The following is a 21,442-nucleotide window of genomic DNA, read 5'->3' as shown; positions in this document are numbered from 1 at the left end:
AATCCATCCATCCACTCATTCATTTATTAATCCATCCATCCACTCATTCATTTATTAATCCATCCACTCATTCATTTATTAATCCATCCATCCACTCATTCATTTATTAATCCATCCATCCACTCATTCATTTATTAATCCATCCACTCATTCATTTATTAATCCATCCATCCACTCATTCATTTATTAATCCATCCATCCACTCATTCATTTATTAATCCATCCATCCAGTCATTCATTTATTAATCCATCCATCCACTCATTCATTTATTAATCCATCCACTCATTCATTTATTAATCCATCCAGTCATTCATTTATTAATCCATCCATCCACTCATTCATTTATTAATCCATCCATCCACTCATTCATTTATTAATCCATCCATCCACTCATTCATTTATTAATCCATCCATCCACTCATTCATTTATTAATCCATCCATCCACTCATTTATTTATTAATCCATCCACTCATTAATTTATTAATCCATCCATCCACTCATTAATTTATTAATCCATCCATCCACTCATTAATTTATTAATCCATCCATCCAGTCATTCATTTATTAATCCATCCATCCACTCATTCATTTATTAATCCATCCATCCGTCCACCCATTCATTTATTAATATTTTTTATTTAACCTTTATTTAACTAATTATGTCAGTTAAGAACAAATTCTTATTTACAATGATGGCCTACACTGGCCGAACTCGGACGATGCTGGGCCGCTCAATCATTAATTAATCCACACATCCGTCCACTCACTCACTCATTTATTAATCCATCCATCCATCCACTCAGTGATATATTAATCCATCCATCCACGCATTCATTTATTTTTTTTAAATTGAACCTTTATTTAAATAGGCAAGTCAGTTAAAATCTAATTCTTATTTACAATGACGGCCAAACCCAGACGACACTGGGCCACTCAATCATTTATTAATCCATCTATCAACTCAATCATTTATTAATCCATCTATCATCCACTCATTCATTTATTAATCCACCCATCAACTCAATCATTTATTAATCCATCTATCATCCACTCATTCATTTATTAATCCACCCATCAACTCATTCATTTATTAATCCATCTATCATCCACTCATTCATTTATTAATCCACCCATCAACTCAATCATTTATTAATCCACCCATCCATCCACTCAATCATTTATTAATCCACCCATCAACTCATTCATTTATTAATCCACCCATCCATCATCCACTCATTCATTTATTAATCCACCCATCATCTCATTCATTTATTAATCCACCCATCAACTCAATCATTTATTAATCCATCTATCATCCACTCATTCATTTATTAATCCACCCATCAACTCATTCATTTATTAATCCACCCATCCATCATCCACTCATTCATTTATTAATCCACCCATCATCTCATTCATTTATTAATCCACCCATCAATTCAATAATTTATTAATCCACCCATCCATCCACTCATTCATTTATTAATCCACCCATCAACTCATTAATTTATTAATCCATCTATCATCCACTCAATCATTTATTAATCCACCCATCAACTCATTCATTTATTAATCCACCCATCCATCATCCACTCATTCATTTATTAATCCACCCATCAACTCAATCATTTATTAATCCACCCATCCATCCACTCAATCATTTATTAATCCATCCATCAACTCATTAATTTATTAATCCATCATCTACTCATTAATTTATTAATCCATCCATCTATTAATTTACCAACCCATCGATCCTTCCATCCACTCAGTCATATATTAATCAATCCATCCATCCACTGATTAATTTACTTGTTCATTTATTGATCCATCCATCCATCTATTGATCCGTTAATTTTTGTATCCATAAAATCCACTCATTTAATTAATAATCATTTATTTATTCATCCATCCATCCACTCATTCATTTATTAATCCATCAATTAGTTAATTTATTAATCAATACATCCATCCACTCATTAATTTAATTCATCCATCAATCATCCACTCATTAATTTATTATTCCATACATCCACTCATTCATTTAATTATCCATCCATCCATCCATCCACTCATTCATTAATTTATCCATCAATCATCCACTCATTCATTTATTAATTCATCCATCCAGCTACACATTCATTTTTTTGTAACCTTTATTTAAATGGGCAAGTTAGTTAAGAACAAATTATTATTGACAATGATGGCCTACACTGGGCAAACCTGGACGACGATGGGCCGCTCATTCATTTATTAATCCACCCATCCGTCCACTCACTCACTCATGTATTAATCCATCCATCTATTCATTTATTTGTTAATCAATCCATCCACTCATTCATTTAATAATCAATCCACTCGCTCATTTAGTTATCCATCCATCCATCTATTTATTTATTTATTTATTTATTAATCAATCCATCCATCCACTCATTCATTTAATAATCCATCCAACCATCAACTCATTCATTTATTAATCCATCATCTATTAATTTATTTATTAATCCATCCCTCCACTAATTCATATATTAATCCATCCATCCGTCAAATCATTCATTTATTAATCAATCAATACATCCACTAATTTATTTAATAACTCATCCACTCATTCATATATTAATCCATACATCCATATTTATTTATTAATCCATACATCCACTCATTAATTTATTCATCCATCCATCCACTCATTAATTAATTTATCCATCAATCATCCACTCATTAATGTATTAATTCATCCATCCAGCTACACAATCATTTTTTTGTAACCTTTATTTAAATGGGCAAGTTAGTTAAGAACAAATTATTATTGACAATGATGGCCTACACTGGCCAAAGCCGGACAACGATGGGCCGCTCATTCATTTATTAATCCACCCATCCGTCCATCCACTCACTCATGTATTAATCCATCCATCTATTCATTTATTTATACATCCATCCATCTACTCACTCATTTCTTTATCCATCCGTATATTAATGTATGTATTATTCCATCAATCCATCCACTAATTCATATATTCATCCATCAATCCATTTATGAATGTATTTATAAATCAATTAATCCATACACTCATTCATTAATCCATCCACTCTTTCATTTAGTTATCCATCCATCTATTCATTTATTTATTAGTCAATTCATCCATTTTCTCATTCATTTATTAATCCATCATCTATTCATTTATGAGTGGTTGGATGGAAAGATTTAAAAATGAATGAGTGGATGGATGGATTAATAAATGAATGAGTGGATGGATGGATGAAAAATATATGAGTCCACTCATTAATTTAATTTTCTGTTCACCCACTTGTTCATTTATTAATCCATCCATCCATCCACTCATTAATTTATTAATCCATCCATCCGTGCATTCATCTATTATTCCATCCTCCATCCTACTAATCCATCCATCTACTCATTCATTTATAATACATCCATCCATCTACTCATATATTTTTCATCCATTCATCCACTCATTCATTTATTAATCCATCCATCCACTCATTTATTTTTAAATCTTTCCATCCAACCACTAATTTGTTTGTTGATCCATCCATTCATCCACTCATTCATTTAGTAATCCATCCACTCATTCATGTATGCATCCATCATCAATCAATCACTCATTCATTTATTAATTCATTGTCCCATCCATCCACTCATCCATTTTTTTATGTAACCTTTATTTAACTAGTCAAATCAGTTAAGAACAAATTCATATTTACAATAGTGGACTATACTGGCCAAACTCGGACGACGCTGGGTCCCTCATTGATTTATTAATCCATCCATCCATCAATCCATCCATCCATCCAACCATCCATCCATCCATCCATCCATCCATCCATTCATCCACTCATTCATTTATTAATCCACTCATTCATTTATTAATCCACCCACTCACTCACTCATGTATTCAACCATCCATCCATCCACTCACTCACTCATTTACTAATCTGTCCATCCACTTATTCATCTATTTAAACCATCCATCATTTATTCATCCAAACACTCATTCATTTTTTAATCCATCCATCCACTCAATCATTTATTAATCCAGCCATGCATCCATCCAACCACTCATTCATTTATTAATCCAGCCACTCATTAATATATAAATCCATCCACTCATTAATATATGAATCCATCCACTCATTAATATATGAATCCATCTATCCACTCATTAATATATTAATCCATCCACTCATTAATATATTAATCCATCCACTCATTAATATATTAATCCATCCACTCATTAATATATTAATCCATCCACTCATTAATATATTAATCCATCCACTCATTAATATATTAATCCATCCACTCATTAATATATTAATCCATCCACTCATTAATATATTAATCCATCCACTCATTAATATATTAATCAATCCACTCATTAATATATTAATCCATCCATCCACTCAGTAATATATTAATCCATCCACTCATTAATATATTAATCCATCCATCCACTCATTAATATATTAATCCATCCACTCAGTAATATATAAATCCATCCACTCATTAATATATTAATCCATCCACTCAGTAATATATTAATCCATCCATCCACTCATTAATATATTAATCCATCCACTCAGTAATATATTAATCCATCCACTCATTAATATATTAATCCATCCACTCATTAATATATTAATCCATCCACTCATTAATATATTAATCCATCCACTCATTAATATATTAATCCATCCACTCATTAATATATTAATCCATCCACTCATTAATATATTAATCCATCCACTCATTAATATATTAATCCATCCATCCACTCAGTAATATATTAATCCATCCACTCATTAATATATTAATCCATCCATCCACTCAGTAATATATAAATCCATCCACTCATTAATATATTAATCCATCCATCCACTCATTAATATATTAATCCATCCACTCATTAATATATAAATCCATCCACTCATTAATATATTAATCCATCCACTCAGTAATATATTAATCCATCCATCCACTCATTAATATATTAATCCATCCACTCAGTAATATATTAATCCATCCACTCATTAATATATTAATCCATCCACTCATTAATATATTAATCCATCCACTCATTAATATATTAATCCATCCACTCATTAATATATTAATCCATCCACTCATTAATATATTAATCCATCCACTCATTAATGTATTAATCCATCCACTCATTAATATATTAATCCATCCATCCACTCAGTAATATATTAATCCATCCATCCACTCATTAATATATTAATCCATCCACTCATTAATATATTAATCCATCCACTCATTAATATATGAATCCATCCATCCACTCATTAATATATTAATCCATCCACTCATTAATATATTAATCCATCCACTCATTAATATATTAATCCATCCACTCATTAATATATTAATCCATCCACTCATTAATATATTAATCCATCCACTCATTAATATATTAATCCATCCATCCACTCATTAATATATTAATCCATCCACTCATTAATATATTAATCCATCCACTCATTAATATATTAATCCATCCACTCATTAATATATTAATCCATCCACTCAGTAATATATTAATCCATCCACTCATTAATATATTAATCCATCCACTCATTAATATATTAATCCATCCACTCATTAATATATTAATCCATCCACTCATTAATATATTAATCCATCCACTCATTAATATATTAATCCATCCACTCATTAATATATTAATCCATCCACTCATTAATATATTAATCCATCCACTCATTAATATATTAATCTATCCACTCATTAATATATTAATCCATCCACTCATTAATATATTAATCCATCCACTCATTAATATATTAATCCATCCACTCATTAATATATTAATCCATCCACTCATTAATATATTAATCCATCCACTCATTAATATATTAATCCATCCACTCATTAATATATTAATCCATCCACTCATTAATATATTAATCCATCCACTCATTAATATATTAATCCATCCACTCATTAATATATTAATCCATCCATCCACTCATTAATATATTAATCCATCCACTCATTAATATATTAATCCATCCATCCACTCATTAATATATTAATCCATCCACTCATTAATATATGAATCCATCCACTCATTAATATATTAATCCATCCATCCACTCATTAATATATTAATCCATCCACTCATTAATATATTAATCCATCCACTCATTAATATATTAATCCATCCACTCATTAATATATTAATCCATCCACTCATTAATATATTAATCCATCCACTCATTAATATATTAATCCATCCACTCATTAATATATTAATCCATCCACTCATTAATATATTAATCCATCCACTCATTAATATATTAATCCATCCATCCACTCATTAATATATTAATCCATCCACTCATTAATATATTAATCCATCCACTCATTGATATATTAATCCATCCACTCAGTAATATATTAATCCATCCACTCATTAATATATTAATCCATCCACTCATTAATATATTAATCCATCCACTCATTAATATATTAATCCATCCACTCATTAATATATTAATCCATCCACTCATTAATATATTAATCCATCCACTCATTAATATATTAATCCATCCACTCATTAATATATTAATACATCCACTCATTAATATATTAATCCATCCACTCATTAATATATTAATCCATCCACTCATTAATATATTAATCCATCCACTCATTAATATATTAATCCATCCATCCACTCATTAATGTATTAATCCATCCACTCATTAATATATTAATCCATCCACTCATTAATATATTAATCCATCCACTCAGTAATATATTAATCCATCCACTCATTAATATATTAATCCATCCACTCATTAATATATTAATCCATCCATCCACTCATTAATATATTATTCCATCCACTCATTAATATATTAATCCATCCATTCATTAATATATTAATCCATCCACTCATTATTATATTAATCCATCCACTCAGTAATATATTAATCCATCCACTCAGTAATATATTAATCCATCCACTCAGTAATATATTAATCCATCCACTCAGTTATATATTAATCCATCCACTCATTAATATATTAATCCATCCACTCAGTAATATATTAATCCATCCACTCAGTAATATATTAATCCATCCACTCATTAATATATTAATCCATCCATCCACTCAGTAACATATTAATCCATCCACTCAGTAATATATTAATCCATCCACTCAGTAATATATTAATCCATCCACTCAGTAATATATTAATCCCTCCATCCACTCAGTAATATATTAATCCATCCACTCAGTAATATATTAATCCATCCACTCAGTAATATATTAATCCATCCACTCAGTAATATATTAATCCATCCATCCACTCAGTAATATATTAATCCATCCACTCAGTAATATATTAATCCATCCACTCAGTAATATATTAATCCATCCACTCAGTAATATATTAATCCATCCACTCAGTAATATATTAATCCATCCACTCAGTAATATATTAATCCATCCACTCAGTAATATATTAATCCATCCACTCATTAATATATTAATCCATCCACTCATTAATATATTAATCCATCCACTCATTAATATATTAATCCATCCACTCATTAATATTTTAATCCACCCACTCAGTAATATATTAATCCATCCACTCATTAATATATTAATCCATCCACTCAGTAATATATTAATCCATCCACTCATTAATATATTAATCCATCCACTCATTAATATATTAATCCATCCACTCATTAATATATGAATCCATCCACTCATTAATATATTAATCCATCCACTCATTAATATATTAATCCATCCACTCATTAATATATTAATCCATCCACTCATTAATATATGAATCCATCCACTCATTAATATATTAATCCATCCACTCATTAATATATTAATCCATCCACTCATTAATATATTAATCCATCCATCCACTCATTAATATATTAATCCATCCACTCATTAATATATTAATCCATCCACTCATTAATATATTAATCCATCCACTCATTAATATATTAATCCATCCACTCATTAATATATTAATCCATCCACTCATTAATTTATTAAACCATCCACTCATTAATATATTAATCCATCCATCCACTCATTAATATATTAATCCATCCATCCACTCATTAACATATTAATCCATCCATCCACTCATTAATATATTAATCCATCCACTCATTAATATATTAATCCATCCACTCATTAATATATTAATCCATCCACTCATTAATATATTAATCCATCCACTCATTAATATATTAATCCATCCACTCATTAATATATTAATCCATCCACTCATTAATATATTAATCCATCCACTCATTAATATATTAATCCATCCACTCATTAATATATTAATCCATCCACTCATTAATATATTAATCCATCCACTCATTAATATATTAATCCATCCACTCATTAATATATTAATCCATCCACTCATTAATATATTAATCCATCCACTCATTAATATATTAATCCATCCACTCATTAATATATTAATCCATCCACTCATTAATATATTAATCCATCCACTCATTAATATATGAATCCATCCACTCATTAATATATTAATCCATCCACTCATTAATATATTAATCCATCCACTCATTAATATATTAATCCATCCACTCATTAATATATTAATCCATCCACTCATTAATATATTAATCCATCCACTCATTAATATATTAATCCATCCACTCATTAATATATTAATCCATCCACTCATTAATATATTAATCCATCCACTCATTAATATATAAATCCATCCACTCATTAATATATTAATCCATCCACTCATTAATATATTAATCCATCCACTCATTAATATATTAATCCATCCACTCATTAATATATTAATCCATCCACTCATAATATATTAATCCATCCACTCATTAATATATTAATCCATCCACTCATTAATATATTAATCCATCCACTCATTAATATATTAATCCATCCACTCATTAATATATTAATCCATCCACTCATTAATATATTAATCCATCCACTCATTAATATATTAATCCATCCACTCATTAATATATTAATCCATCCACTCATTAATATATTAATCCATCCACTCATTAATATATTAATCCATCCACTCATTAATATATTAATCCATCCACTCATTAATATATTAATCCATCCACTCAGTAATATATTAATCCATCCACTCATTAATATATTAATCCATCCACTCATTAATATATTAATCCATCCACTCAGTAATATATTAATCCATCCACTCATTAATATATTAATCCATCCACTCATTAATATATTAATCCATCCATCCACTCATTAATATATTATTCCATCCACTCATTAATATATTAATCCATCCACTCATTAATATATTAATCCATCCACTCAGTAATATATTAATCCATCCACTCAGTAATATATTAATCCATCCACTCAGTAATATATTAATCCATCCACTCAGTAATATATTAATCCATCCACTCAGTAATATATTAATCCATCCACTCAGTAATATATTAATCCATCCACTCAGTAATATATTAATCCATCCACTCATTAATATATTAATCCATCCACTCAGTAATATATTAATCCATCCACTCATTAATATATTAATCCATCCACTCAGTAATATATTAATCCATCCAATCAGTAATATATTAATCCATCCATCCACTCAGTAATATATTAATCCATCCACTCAGTAATATATTAATCCATCCACTCAGTAATATATTAATCCATCCACTCAGTAATATATTAATCCATCCATCCACTCAGTAATATATTAATCCATCCACTCAGTAATATATTAATCCATCCACTCAGTAATATATTAATCCATCCACTCAGTAATATATTAATTCATCCATCCACTCAGTAATATATTAATCCATCCACTCAGTAATATATTAATCCATCCACTCAGTAATATATTAATCCATCCACTCAGTAATATATTAATCCATCCACTCAGTAATATATTAATCCATCCACTCAGTAATATATTAATCCATCCACTCAGTAATATATTAATCCATCCACTCATTAATATATTAATCCATCCACTCATTAATATATTAATCCATCCACTCATTAATATATTAATCCATCCACTCATTAATATTTTAATCCATCCACTCAGTAATATATTAATCCATCCACTCATTAATATATTAATCCATCCACTCAGTAATATATTAATCCATCCACTCATTAATATATTAATCCATCCACTCATTAATATATTAATCCATCCACTCATTAATATATGAATCCATCCACTCATTTATATATTAATCCATCCACTCATTAATATATTAATCCATCCACTCATTAATATATTAATCCATCCAATCATTAATATATTAATCCATTCCACTCATTAATATATTAATCGAACCACTCATTAATATATTAATCCATCCACTCATTAATATATTAATCCATCCACTCATTAATATATTAATCCATCCACTCATTAATATATTAATCCATCCACTCATTAATATATTAATCCATCCACTCATTAATATATTAATCCATCCACTCATTAATATATTAATCCATCCACTCATTAATATATTAATCCATCCACTCATTAATATATTAATCCATCCACTCATTAATATATTAATCCATCCACTCATTAATATATTAATCCATCCACTCATTAATATATTAATCCATCCACTCATTAATATATTAATCCATCCACTCATTAATATATTAATCCATCCACTCATTAATATATTAATCCATCCACTCATTAATATATTAATCCATCCACTCATTAATATATTAATCCATCCACTCATTAATATATTAATCCATCCACTCATTAATATATTAATCCATCCACTCATTAATATATTAATCCATCCACTCATTAATATATTAATCCATCCACTCATTAATATATTAATCCATCCACTCATTAATATATTAATCCATCCACTCATTAATATATTAATCCATCCACTCATTAATATATTAATCCATCCACTCATTAATATATTAATCCATCCACTCATTAATATATTAATCCATCCACTCATTAATATATTAATCCATCCACTCATTAATATATTAATCCATCCACTCATTAATATATTAATCCATCCACTCATTAATATATTAATCCATCCACTCATTAATATATTAATCCATCCACTCATTAATATATTAATCCATCCACTCATTAATATATTAATCCATCCACTCATTAATATATTAATCCATCCACTCATTAATATATTAATCCATCCACTCATTAATATATTAATCCATCCACTCATTAATATATTAATCCATCCACTCATTAATATATTAATCCATCCACTCATTAATATATTAATCCATCCACTCATTAATATATTAATCCATCCATCCACTCATTAATGTATTAATCCATCCACTCATTAATATATTAATCCATCCACTCATTAATATATTAATCCATCCACTCAGTAATATATTAATCCATCCACTCATTAATATATTAATCCATCCACTCATTAATATATTAATCCATCCACTCATTAATATATTAATCCATCCACTCATTAATATATTAATCCATCCATCCACTCATTAATATATTATTCCATCCACTCATTAATATATTAATCCATCCATTCATTAATATATTAATCCATCCACTCATTATTATATTAATCCATCCACTCAGTAATATATTAATCCATCCACTCAGTAATATATTAATCCATCCACTCAGTAATATATTAATCCATCCACTCAGTTATATATTAATCCATCCACTCATTAATATATTAATCCATCCACTCAGTAATATATTAATCCATCCACTCAGTAATATATTAATCCATCCACTCATTAATATATTAATCCATCCATCCACTCAGTAACATATTAATCCATCCACTCAGTAATATATTAATCCATCCACTCAGTAATATATTAATCCATCCACTCAGTAATATATTAATCCCTCCATCCACTCAGTAATATATTAATCCATCCACTCAGTAATATATTAATCCATCCACTCAGTAATATATTAATCCATCCACTCAGTAATATATTAATCCATCCATCCACTCAGTAATATATTAATCCATCCACTCAGTAATATATTAATCCATCCACTCAGTAATATATTAATCCATCCACTCAGTAATATATTAATCCATCCACTCAGTAATATATTAATCCATCCACTCAGTAATATATTAATCCATCCACTCAGTAATATATTAATCCATCCACTCATTAATATATTAATCCATCCACTCATTAATATATTAATCCATCCACTCATTAATATATTAATCCATCCACTCATTAATATTTTAATCCACCCACTCAGTAATATATTAATCCATCCACTCATTAATATATTAATCCATCCACTCAGTAATATATTAATCCATCCACTCATTAATATATTAATCCATCCACTCATTAATATATTAATCCATCCACTCATTAATATATGAATCCATCCACTCATTAATATATTAATCCATCCACTCATTAATATATTAATCCATCCACTCATTAATATATTAATCCATCCACTCATTAATATATGAATCCATCCACTCATTAATATATTAATCCATCCACTCATTAATATATTAATCCATCCACTCATTAATATATTAATCCATCCATCCACTCATTAATATATTAATCCATCCACTCATTAATATATTAATCCATCCACTCATTAATATATTAATCCATCCACTCATTAATATATTAATCCATCCACTCATTAATATATTAATCCATCCACTCATTAATTTATTAAACCATCCACTCATTAATATATTAATCCATCCATCCACTCATTAATATATTAATCCATCCATCCACTCATTAACATATTAATCCATCCATCCACTCATTAATATATTAATCCATCCACTCATTAATATATTAATCCATCCACTCATTAATATATTAATCCATCCACTCATTAATATATTAATCCATCCACTCATTAATATATTAATCCATCCACTCAGTAATATATTAATCCATCCACTCATTAATATATTAATCCATCCACTCATTAATATATTAATCCATCCACTCATTAATATATTAATCCATCCACTCATTAATATATTAATCCATCCACTCATTAATATATTAATCCATCCACTCATTAATATATTAATCCATCCACTCATTAATATATTAATCCATCCACTCATTAATATATTAATCCATCCACTCATTAATATATTAATCCATCCACTCATTAATATATTAATCCATCCACTCATTAATATATTAATCCATCCATCCACTCATTAATATATTAATCCATCCACTCATTAATATATGAATCCATCCACTCATTAATATATTAATCCATCCACTCATTAATATATTAATCCATCCACTCATTAATATATTAATCCATCCACTCATTAATATATTAATCCATCCACTCATTAATATATTAATCCATCCACTCATTAATATATTAATCCATCCACTCATTAATATATTAATCCATCCACTCATTAATATATTAATCCATCCACTCATTAATATATAAATCCATCCACTCATTAATATATTAATCCATCCATCCACTCATTAATATATTAATCCATCCACTCATTAATATATTAATCCATCCACTCATTGATATATTAATCCATCCACTCAGTAATATATTAATCCATCCACTCATTAATATATTAATCCATCCACTCATTAATATATTAATCCATCCACTCATTAATATATTAATCCATCCACTCATTAATATATTAATCCATCCACTCATTAATATATTAATCCATCCACTCATTAATATATTAATCCATCCACTCATTAATATATTAATCCATCCACTCATTAATATATTAATCCATCCACTCATTAATATATTAATCCATCCATTCATTAATATATTAATCCATCCACTCATTAATATATTAATCCATCCATCCACTCATTAATGTATTAATCCATCCACTCATTAATATATTAATCCATCCACTCATTAATATATTAATCCATCCACTCAGTAATATATTAATCCATCCACTCATTAATATATTAATCCATCCACTCATTAATATATTAATCCATCCACTCAGTAATATATTAATCCATCCACTCATTAATATATTAATCCATCCACTCATTAATATATTAATCCATCCATCCACTCATTAATATATTATTCCATCCACTCATTAATATATTAATCCATCCATTCATTAATATATTAATCCATCCACTCATTATTATATTAATCCATCCACTCAGTAATATATTAATCCATCCACTCAGTAATATATTAATCCATCCACTCAGTAATATATTAATCCATCCACTCAGTAATATATTAATCCATCCACTCAGTAATATATTAATCCATCCACTCAGTAATATATTAATCCATCCACTCAGTAATATATTAATCCATCCACTCATTAATATATTAATCCATCCACTCAGTAATATATTAATCCATCCACTCATTAATATATTAATCCATCCACTCAGTAATATATTAATCCATCCAATCAGTAATATATTAATCCATCCATCCACTCAGTAATATATTAATCCATCCACTCAGTAATATATTAATCCATCCACTCAGTAATATATTAATCCATCCACTCAGTAATATATTAATCCATCCATCCACTCAGTAATATATTAATCCATCCACTCAGTAATATATTAATCCATCCACTCAGTAATATATTAATCCATCCACTCAGTAATATATTAATTCATCCATCCACTCAGTAATATATTAATCCATCCACTCAGTAATATATTAATCCATCCACTCAGTAATATATTAATCCATCCACTCAGTAATATATTAATCCATCCACTCAGTAATATATTAATCCATCCACTCAGTAATATATTAATCCATCCACTCAGTAATATATTAATCCATCCACTCATTAATATATTAATCCATCCACTCATTAATATATTAATCCATCCACTCATTAATATATTAATCCATCCACTCATTAATATTTTAATCCATCCACTCAGTAATATATTAATCCATCCACTCATTAATATATTAATCCATCCACTCAGTAATATATTAATCCATCCACTCATTAATATATTAATCCATCCACTCATTAATATATTAATCCATCCACTCATTAATATATGAATCCATCCACTCATTTATATATTAATCCATCCACTCATTAATATATTAATCCATCCACTCATTAATATATTAATCCATCCAATCATTAATATATTAATCATTCCACTCATTAATATATTAATCGAACCACTCATTAATATATTAATCCATCCACTCATTAATATATTAATCCATCCACTCATTAATATATTAATCCATCCACTCATTAATATATTAATCCATCCACTCATTAATATATTAATCCATCCATCCACTCATTAATATATTAATCCATCCATCCACTCATTAACATATTAATCCATCCATCCACTCATTAATATATTAATCCATCCACTCATTAATATATTAATCCATCCTCTCATTAATATATTAATCCATCCACTCATTAATATATTAATCCATCCACTCATTAATATATTAATCCATCCATCCACTCATTAATATATTAATCCATCCACTCATTAATATATTAATCCATCCACTCATTAATATATTAATCCATCCACTCATTAATATATTAATCCATCCACTCATTAATATATTAATCCATCCACTCAGTAATATATTAATCCATCCACTCATTAATATATTAATCCATCCACTCATTAATATATTAATCCATCCACTCATTAATATATTAATCCATCCATCCACTCATTAATATATTAATCCATCCACTCATTAATATATTAATCCATCCACTCATTAATATATTAATCCATCCACTCATTAATATAATCCATGTGTTAATCTGTGTGTTCCAGGGAGCTGAGAGGAAGATAAGAGATGAGGAAAGGAAACAGAACCGCAGGAAGACTAAAGGTTAGACACCTGTACTGTTACCTAACACTTTACCTGTACTGTTACCTAACACTTTACCTGTACTGTTACCTAACACTTTACCTGTACTGTTACCTAACACTTTACCTGTACTGTTACCTAACACTTTACCTGTACTGTTACCTAACACTTTACCTGTACTGTTACCTAACACTTTACCTGAACTGTTACCTAACACTTTACCTGTACTGTTACCTAACACTTTACCTGTACTGTTACCTAACACTTTACCTGTACTGTTACCTAACACTTTACCTGTACTGTTACCTAACACTTTACCTGTACTGTTACCTAACACTTTACCTGTACTGTTACCTAACACTTTACCTGTACTGTTACCTAACACTTTACCTGAACTGTTACCTAACACTTTACCTGTACTGTTACCTAACACTTTACCTGTACTGTTACCTAACACTTTACCTGTACTGTTACCTAACACTTTACCTGTACTGTTACCTAACACTTTACCTGTACTGTTACCTAACACTTTACCTGTACTGTTACCTAACACTTTACCTGTACTGTTACCTACAACTTTTCCTGTACTGTTACCTAACACTTTACCTGTACTGTTACCTAACACTTTACCTGTACTGTTACCTAACACTTTACCTGTACTGTTACCTAACACTTTACCTGTACTGTTACCTACAACTTTTCCTGTACTGTTACCTAACACTTTACCTGTACTGTTACCTAACACTTTACCTGCACTGTTACCTAACACTTTACCTGAACTGTTACCTAACACTTTACCTGTACTGTTACCTAATACTTTACCTGTACTGTTACCTACAACTTTTCCTGTACTGTTACCTAACACTTTACCTGAACTGTTACCTAACACTTTACCTGTACTGTTACCTAACACTTTACCTGTACTGTTACCTAACACTTTACCTGTACTGTTACCTAACACTTTACCTGTACTGTTACCTAACACTTTACCTGTACTGTTACCTAACACTTTACCTGTACTGTTACCTAACACTTTACCTGTACTGTTACCTACAACTTTTCCTGTACTGTTACCTAACATTTTACCTGTACTGTTACCTAACACTTTACCTGTACTGTTACCTACACCTTTACATGTACTGTTACCTACACCTTTACCTGTACTGTTACCTACACCTTTACCTGTACTGTTACCTAACACTTTACCTGTACGGTTACCTAACACTTTACCTGTACTGTTACCTAACACTTTACCTGTACTGTTACCTAACGCTTTACTTGTACTGTTACCTAACACTTTACCTGTACTGTTACCTACCACTTTACCTGTACAGTTACCTAACACTTTACCTGTACTGTTACCTAACACTTTACCTGTACTGTTACCTACCACTTTACCTGTACTGTTACCTACCACTTTACCTGTACTGTTACCTAACACTTTACCTGTACTGTTACCTAACACTTTACCTGTACTGTTACCTAACACTTTACCTGTACTGTTACCTAACACTTTACCTGTACTGTTACCTAACACTTTACCTGTACTGTTACCGAACACTTTACCTGTACTGTTACCTAACACTTTACCTGTACTGTTACCGAACACTTTACCTGTACTGTTACTGTCACGTCCTGACCATAGTTCTTGTGTGTTGTGCTTGTTTTAGTGTTGGTCAGGACGTGAGCTAGGTGGACATTCTATGTTGTGTGTCTAGTTTGTCTGTTTCTGTGTTCGGCCTAATATGGTTCTCAATCAGAGGCAGCTGTCAATCGTTGTCCCTGATTGAGAATCATATATAGGTGGCTTGTTTTGTGTTGGGATTTGTGGGTGGTTGTTTCCTGTCTTTGTGTTTTCTCTGCACCAGAAAGGACTGTATCGGTTTGCCACGTTTGTTATTTTGTAATATTTGTAAGTGTTCACAGTATTCGTCTTGTTAATTAAACATGTTGAACACGAGCTACGCTGCGTCTTGGTCCGATCCCTGTTACACTCTCTCTTCTCGTGAAGAGAGGGAAGGCTGCCGTTACAGTTACCTACAACTTTACCTACACTATTACCTGTACTGTTACCTGCTCTGTTACCTACACTGTTACCTGTACTGATACCTGTTCTGTGCCCTGTACTGTTACCTGCACTGTAACCTGCACTGTTATCTACTCTGTTACCTACATTGCTACCAACCCTGTTACCTGCACTGTTACCTGCACTGTTACCTGCTCTGTTACCTGTGCTGTTACCTACACTGTTACCTGTACTGTTACCTGTGCTGTTACCTGCACTATTACCTGTACTGTTACCTACACTGTTACCTGCACTGTTACCTGTGCTGTTACCTACACTGTTACCTGTACTGTTACCTGTGCTGTTACCTGTACTGTTACCTGTACTGTTACCTACACTGTTACCTGCACTATTACCTGTACTGTTACCTACACTGTTACCTGTACTGTTACCTGTGCTGTTACCTACACTGTTACCTGTACTGTTACCTACACTGTTGCATGTACTGTTACCTGTGCTGTTACCTACACTGTTACCTGTACTGTTACCTGTGCTGTTACCTGTACTGTTACCTGTACTGTTACCTGTGCTGTTACCTACACTGTTACCTGTACTGTTACCTGTACTGTTACCTGTACTGTTACCTGTACTGTTACCTACACTGTTGCCTGTACTGTTACCTGTACTGTTACCTACACTGTTACCTGCACTGTTACCTACACTGTTACCTGTACTGTTACCTACACTGTAACCTGTACTGTTACCTGTACTGTTACCTACACTGTAACCTGTACTGTTACCTACACTGTTACCTGTACTGTTACCTACACTGTTACCTGTACTGTTACCTGTACTGTTACCTACACTGTTACCTGTACTGTTACCTGTACTGTTACCTACACTGTTACCTGTACTGTTACCTACACTGTTACCTGTACTGTTACCTGTGCTGTTACCTACACTGTTACCTGTACTGTTACCTGGGCTGTTACCTGTACTGTTACCTGTTCTGTTACCTACACTGTTACCTGTACTGTTACCTGTGCTGTTACCTGTACTGTTACCTGTACTGTTACCTGTGCTGTTACCTACACTGTTACCTGTACTGTTACCTGTGCTGTTACCTGTACTGTTACCTGTACTGTTACCTGTGCTGTTACCTACACTGTTACCTGTACTGTTACCTGTACTGTTACCTGTACTGTTACCTGTACTGTTACCTACACTGTTACCTGTACTGTTACCTGTACTGTTACCTACACTGTTACCTGTACTGTTACCTACACTGTTACCTGTACTGTTACCTACACTGTTACCTGTACTGTTACCTGTACTGTTACCTACACTGTTACCTGTACTGTTACCTACACTGTTACCTGTACTGTTACCTACACTGTTACCTACACTGTTACCTGTACTGTTACCTGTACTGTTACCTACACTGTTACCTGTACTGTTACCTACACTGTTACCTGTACTGTTACCTGTGCTGTTACCTACACTGTTACCTGTACTGTTACCTGTACTGTTACCTTATCTGTTACCTGTGCTGTTACCTGTACTGTTACCTGTACTGTTACCTGTGCTGTTACCTACACTATTACCTGTACTGTTACCTGTACTGTTACCTACACTGTTACCTGTACTGTTACCTGTGCTGTTACCTGTACTGTTACCTGTACTGTTACCTGTGCTGTTACCTACACTGTTACCTGTACTGTTACCTGTGCTGTTACCTGCACTATTACCTGTACTGTTACCTACACTGTTACCTGTACTGTTACCTGTGCTGTTACCTACACTGTTACCTGTACTGTTACCTGTGCTGTTACCTGTACTGTTACCTGTACTGTTACCTGTGCTGTTACCTGTACCGTTACCTGTACTGTTACCTGTACTGTTACCTACACTGTTACCTGTACTGTTACCTGTACTGTTACCTACACTGTTACCTACACTGTTACCTACACTGTTACCTACACTGTTACATGCACTGTTACCTACACTGTTACCTGCACTGTTACCTACACTGTTACCTGTGCTGTTACCTACACTGTTACCTGTACTGTTACCTGTGCTGTTACCTACACTGTTACCTGTACTGTTACCTACACTGTTACCTGTACTCTTACCTGTACTGTTACCTGTACTGTTACCTACACTGTTACCTGTACTGTTACCTACACTGTTACCTGTACTGTTACCTACACTGTTACCTACACTGTTACCTACACTGTTACCTGCACTGTTACCTGTACTGTTACCTACACTGTTACCTGTACTGTTACCTGTACTGTTACCTGTACTGTTACCTGTGCTGTTACCTGTACTGTTATCTGTACTGTTACCTGTGCTGTTACCTACACTATTACCTGTACTGTTACCTGTGCTGTTACCTACACTGTTACCTGTACTGTTACCTGTGCTGTTACCTACACTGTTACCTGTACTGTTACCTACACTGTTACCTGTACTGTTACCTACACTGTTACCTGTACTGTTACCTGCACTATTACCTGTACTGTTACCTACACTGTTACCTGTACTGTTACCTACACTGTTACCTGTACTGTTACCTACACTGTTACCTGTACTGTTACCTGTGCTGTTACCTACACTGTTACCTGTACTGTTACCTGGGCTGTTACCTGTACTGTTACCTGTTCTGTTACCTAAACTGTTACCTGTGCTGTTACCTGTACTGTTACCTGTACTGTTACCTGTGCTGTTACCTACACTGTTACCTGTACTGTTACCTGTGCTGTTACCTGTACTGTTACCTGTACTGTTACCTGTACTGTTACCTACACTGTTACCTGTACTGTTACCTGTACTGTTACCTGTACTGTTACCTGTACTGTTACCTACACTGTTACCTGTACTGTTACCTGTACTGTTACCTACACTGTTACCTGTACTGTTAGCTGTACTGTTACCTGTACTGTTACCTACACTGTTACCTGTACTGTTACCTATACTGTTACCTACACTGTTACCTGTACTGTTACCTACACTGTTACCTGTACTGTTACCTACACTGTTACCTACACTGTTACCTGTACTGTTACCTGTACTGTTACCTACACTGTTACCTGTACTGTTACCTACACTGTTACCTGTACTGTTACCTGGGCTGTTACCTGTACTGTTACCTGTTCTGTTACCTGTACTGTTACCTGTACTGTTACCTGGGCTGTTACCTGTACTGTTACCTGTGCTGTTACCTGTACTGTTACCTACACTGTTACCTGTACTGTTACCTGTGCTGTTACCTGTACTGTTACCTGTACTGTTACCTGTACTGTTACCTGTGCTGTTACCTACACTGTTACCTGTACTGTTACCTGTGCTGTTACCTACACTGTTACCTGTACTGTTACCTACACTGTTACCTGTACTGTTACCTGTGCTGTTACCTACACTGTTACCTGTTCTG

The 21,442-nt window shown here is 31.5% G+C and overlaps 1 protein-coding gene across 1 annotated transcript in view; it reads left to right on the top strand.

Annotated features, from left to right (window-relative positions):
* grhl2b (grainyhead-like transcription factor 2b) overlaps nucleotides 1-21,442 on the top strand; it is a 110,428-nt gene that overhangs the window by 72,554 nt on the left and 16,432 nt on the right. The window contains exon 9 of the mRNA XM_055893182.1: nucleotides 15,965-16,022. Coding sequence (XP_055749157.1) covers nucleotides 15,965-16,022 — 58 coding nt within the window. The remainder of the gene's footprint in view (nucleotides 1-15,964; nucleotides 16,023-21,442) is intronic.

The sequence above is a fragment of the Salvelinus fontinalis genome, chromosome 32 (genome assembly GCF_029448725.1).
Source record: "Salvelinus fontinalis isolate EN_2023a chromosome 32, ASM2944872v1, whole genome shotgun sequence".
Lineage (NCBI taxonomy): Eukaryota > Metazoa > Chordata > Actinopteri > Salmoniformes > Salmonidae > Salvelinus > Salvelinus fontinalis.
This window is presented reverse-complemented; position numbering and strand designations above follow the sequence as displayed.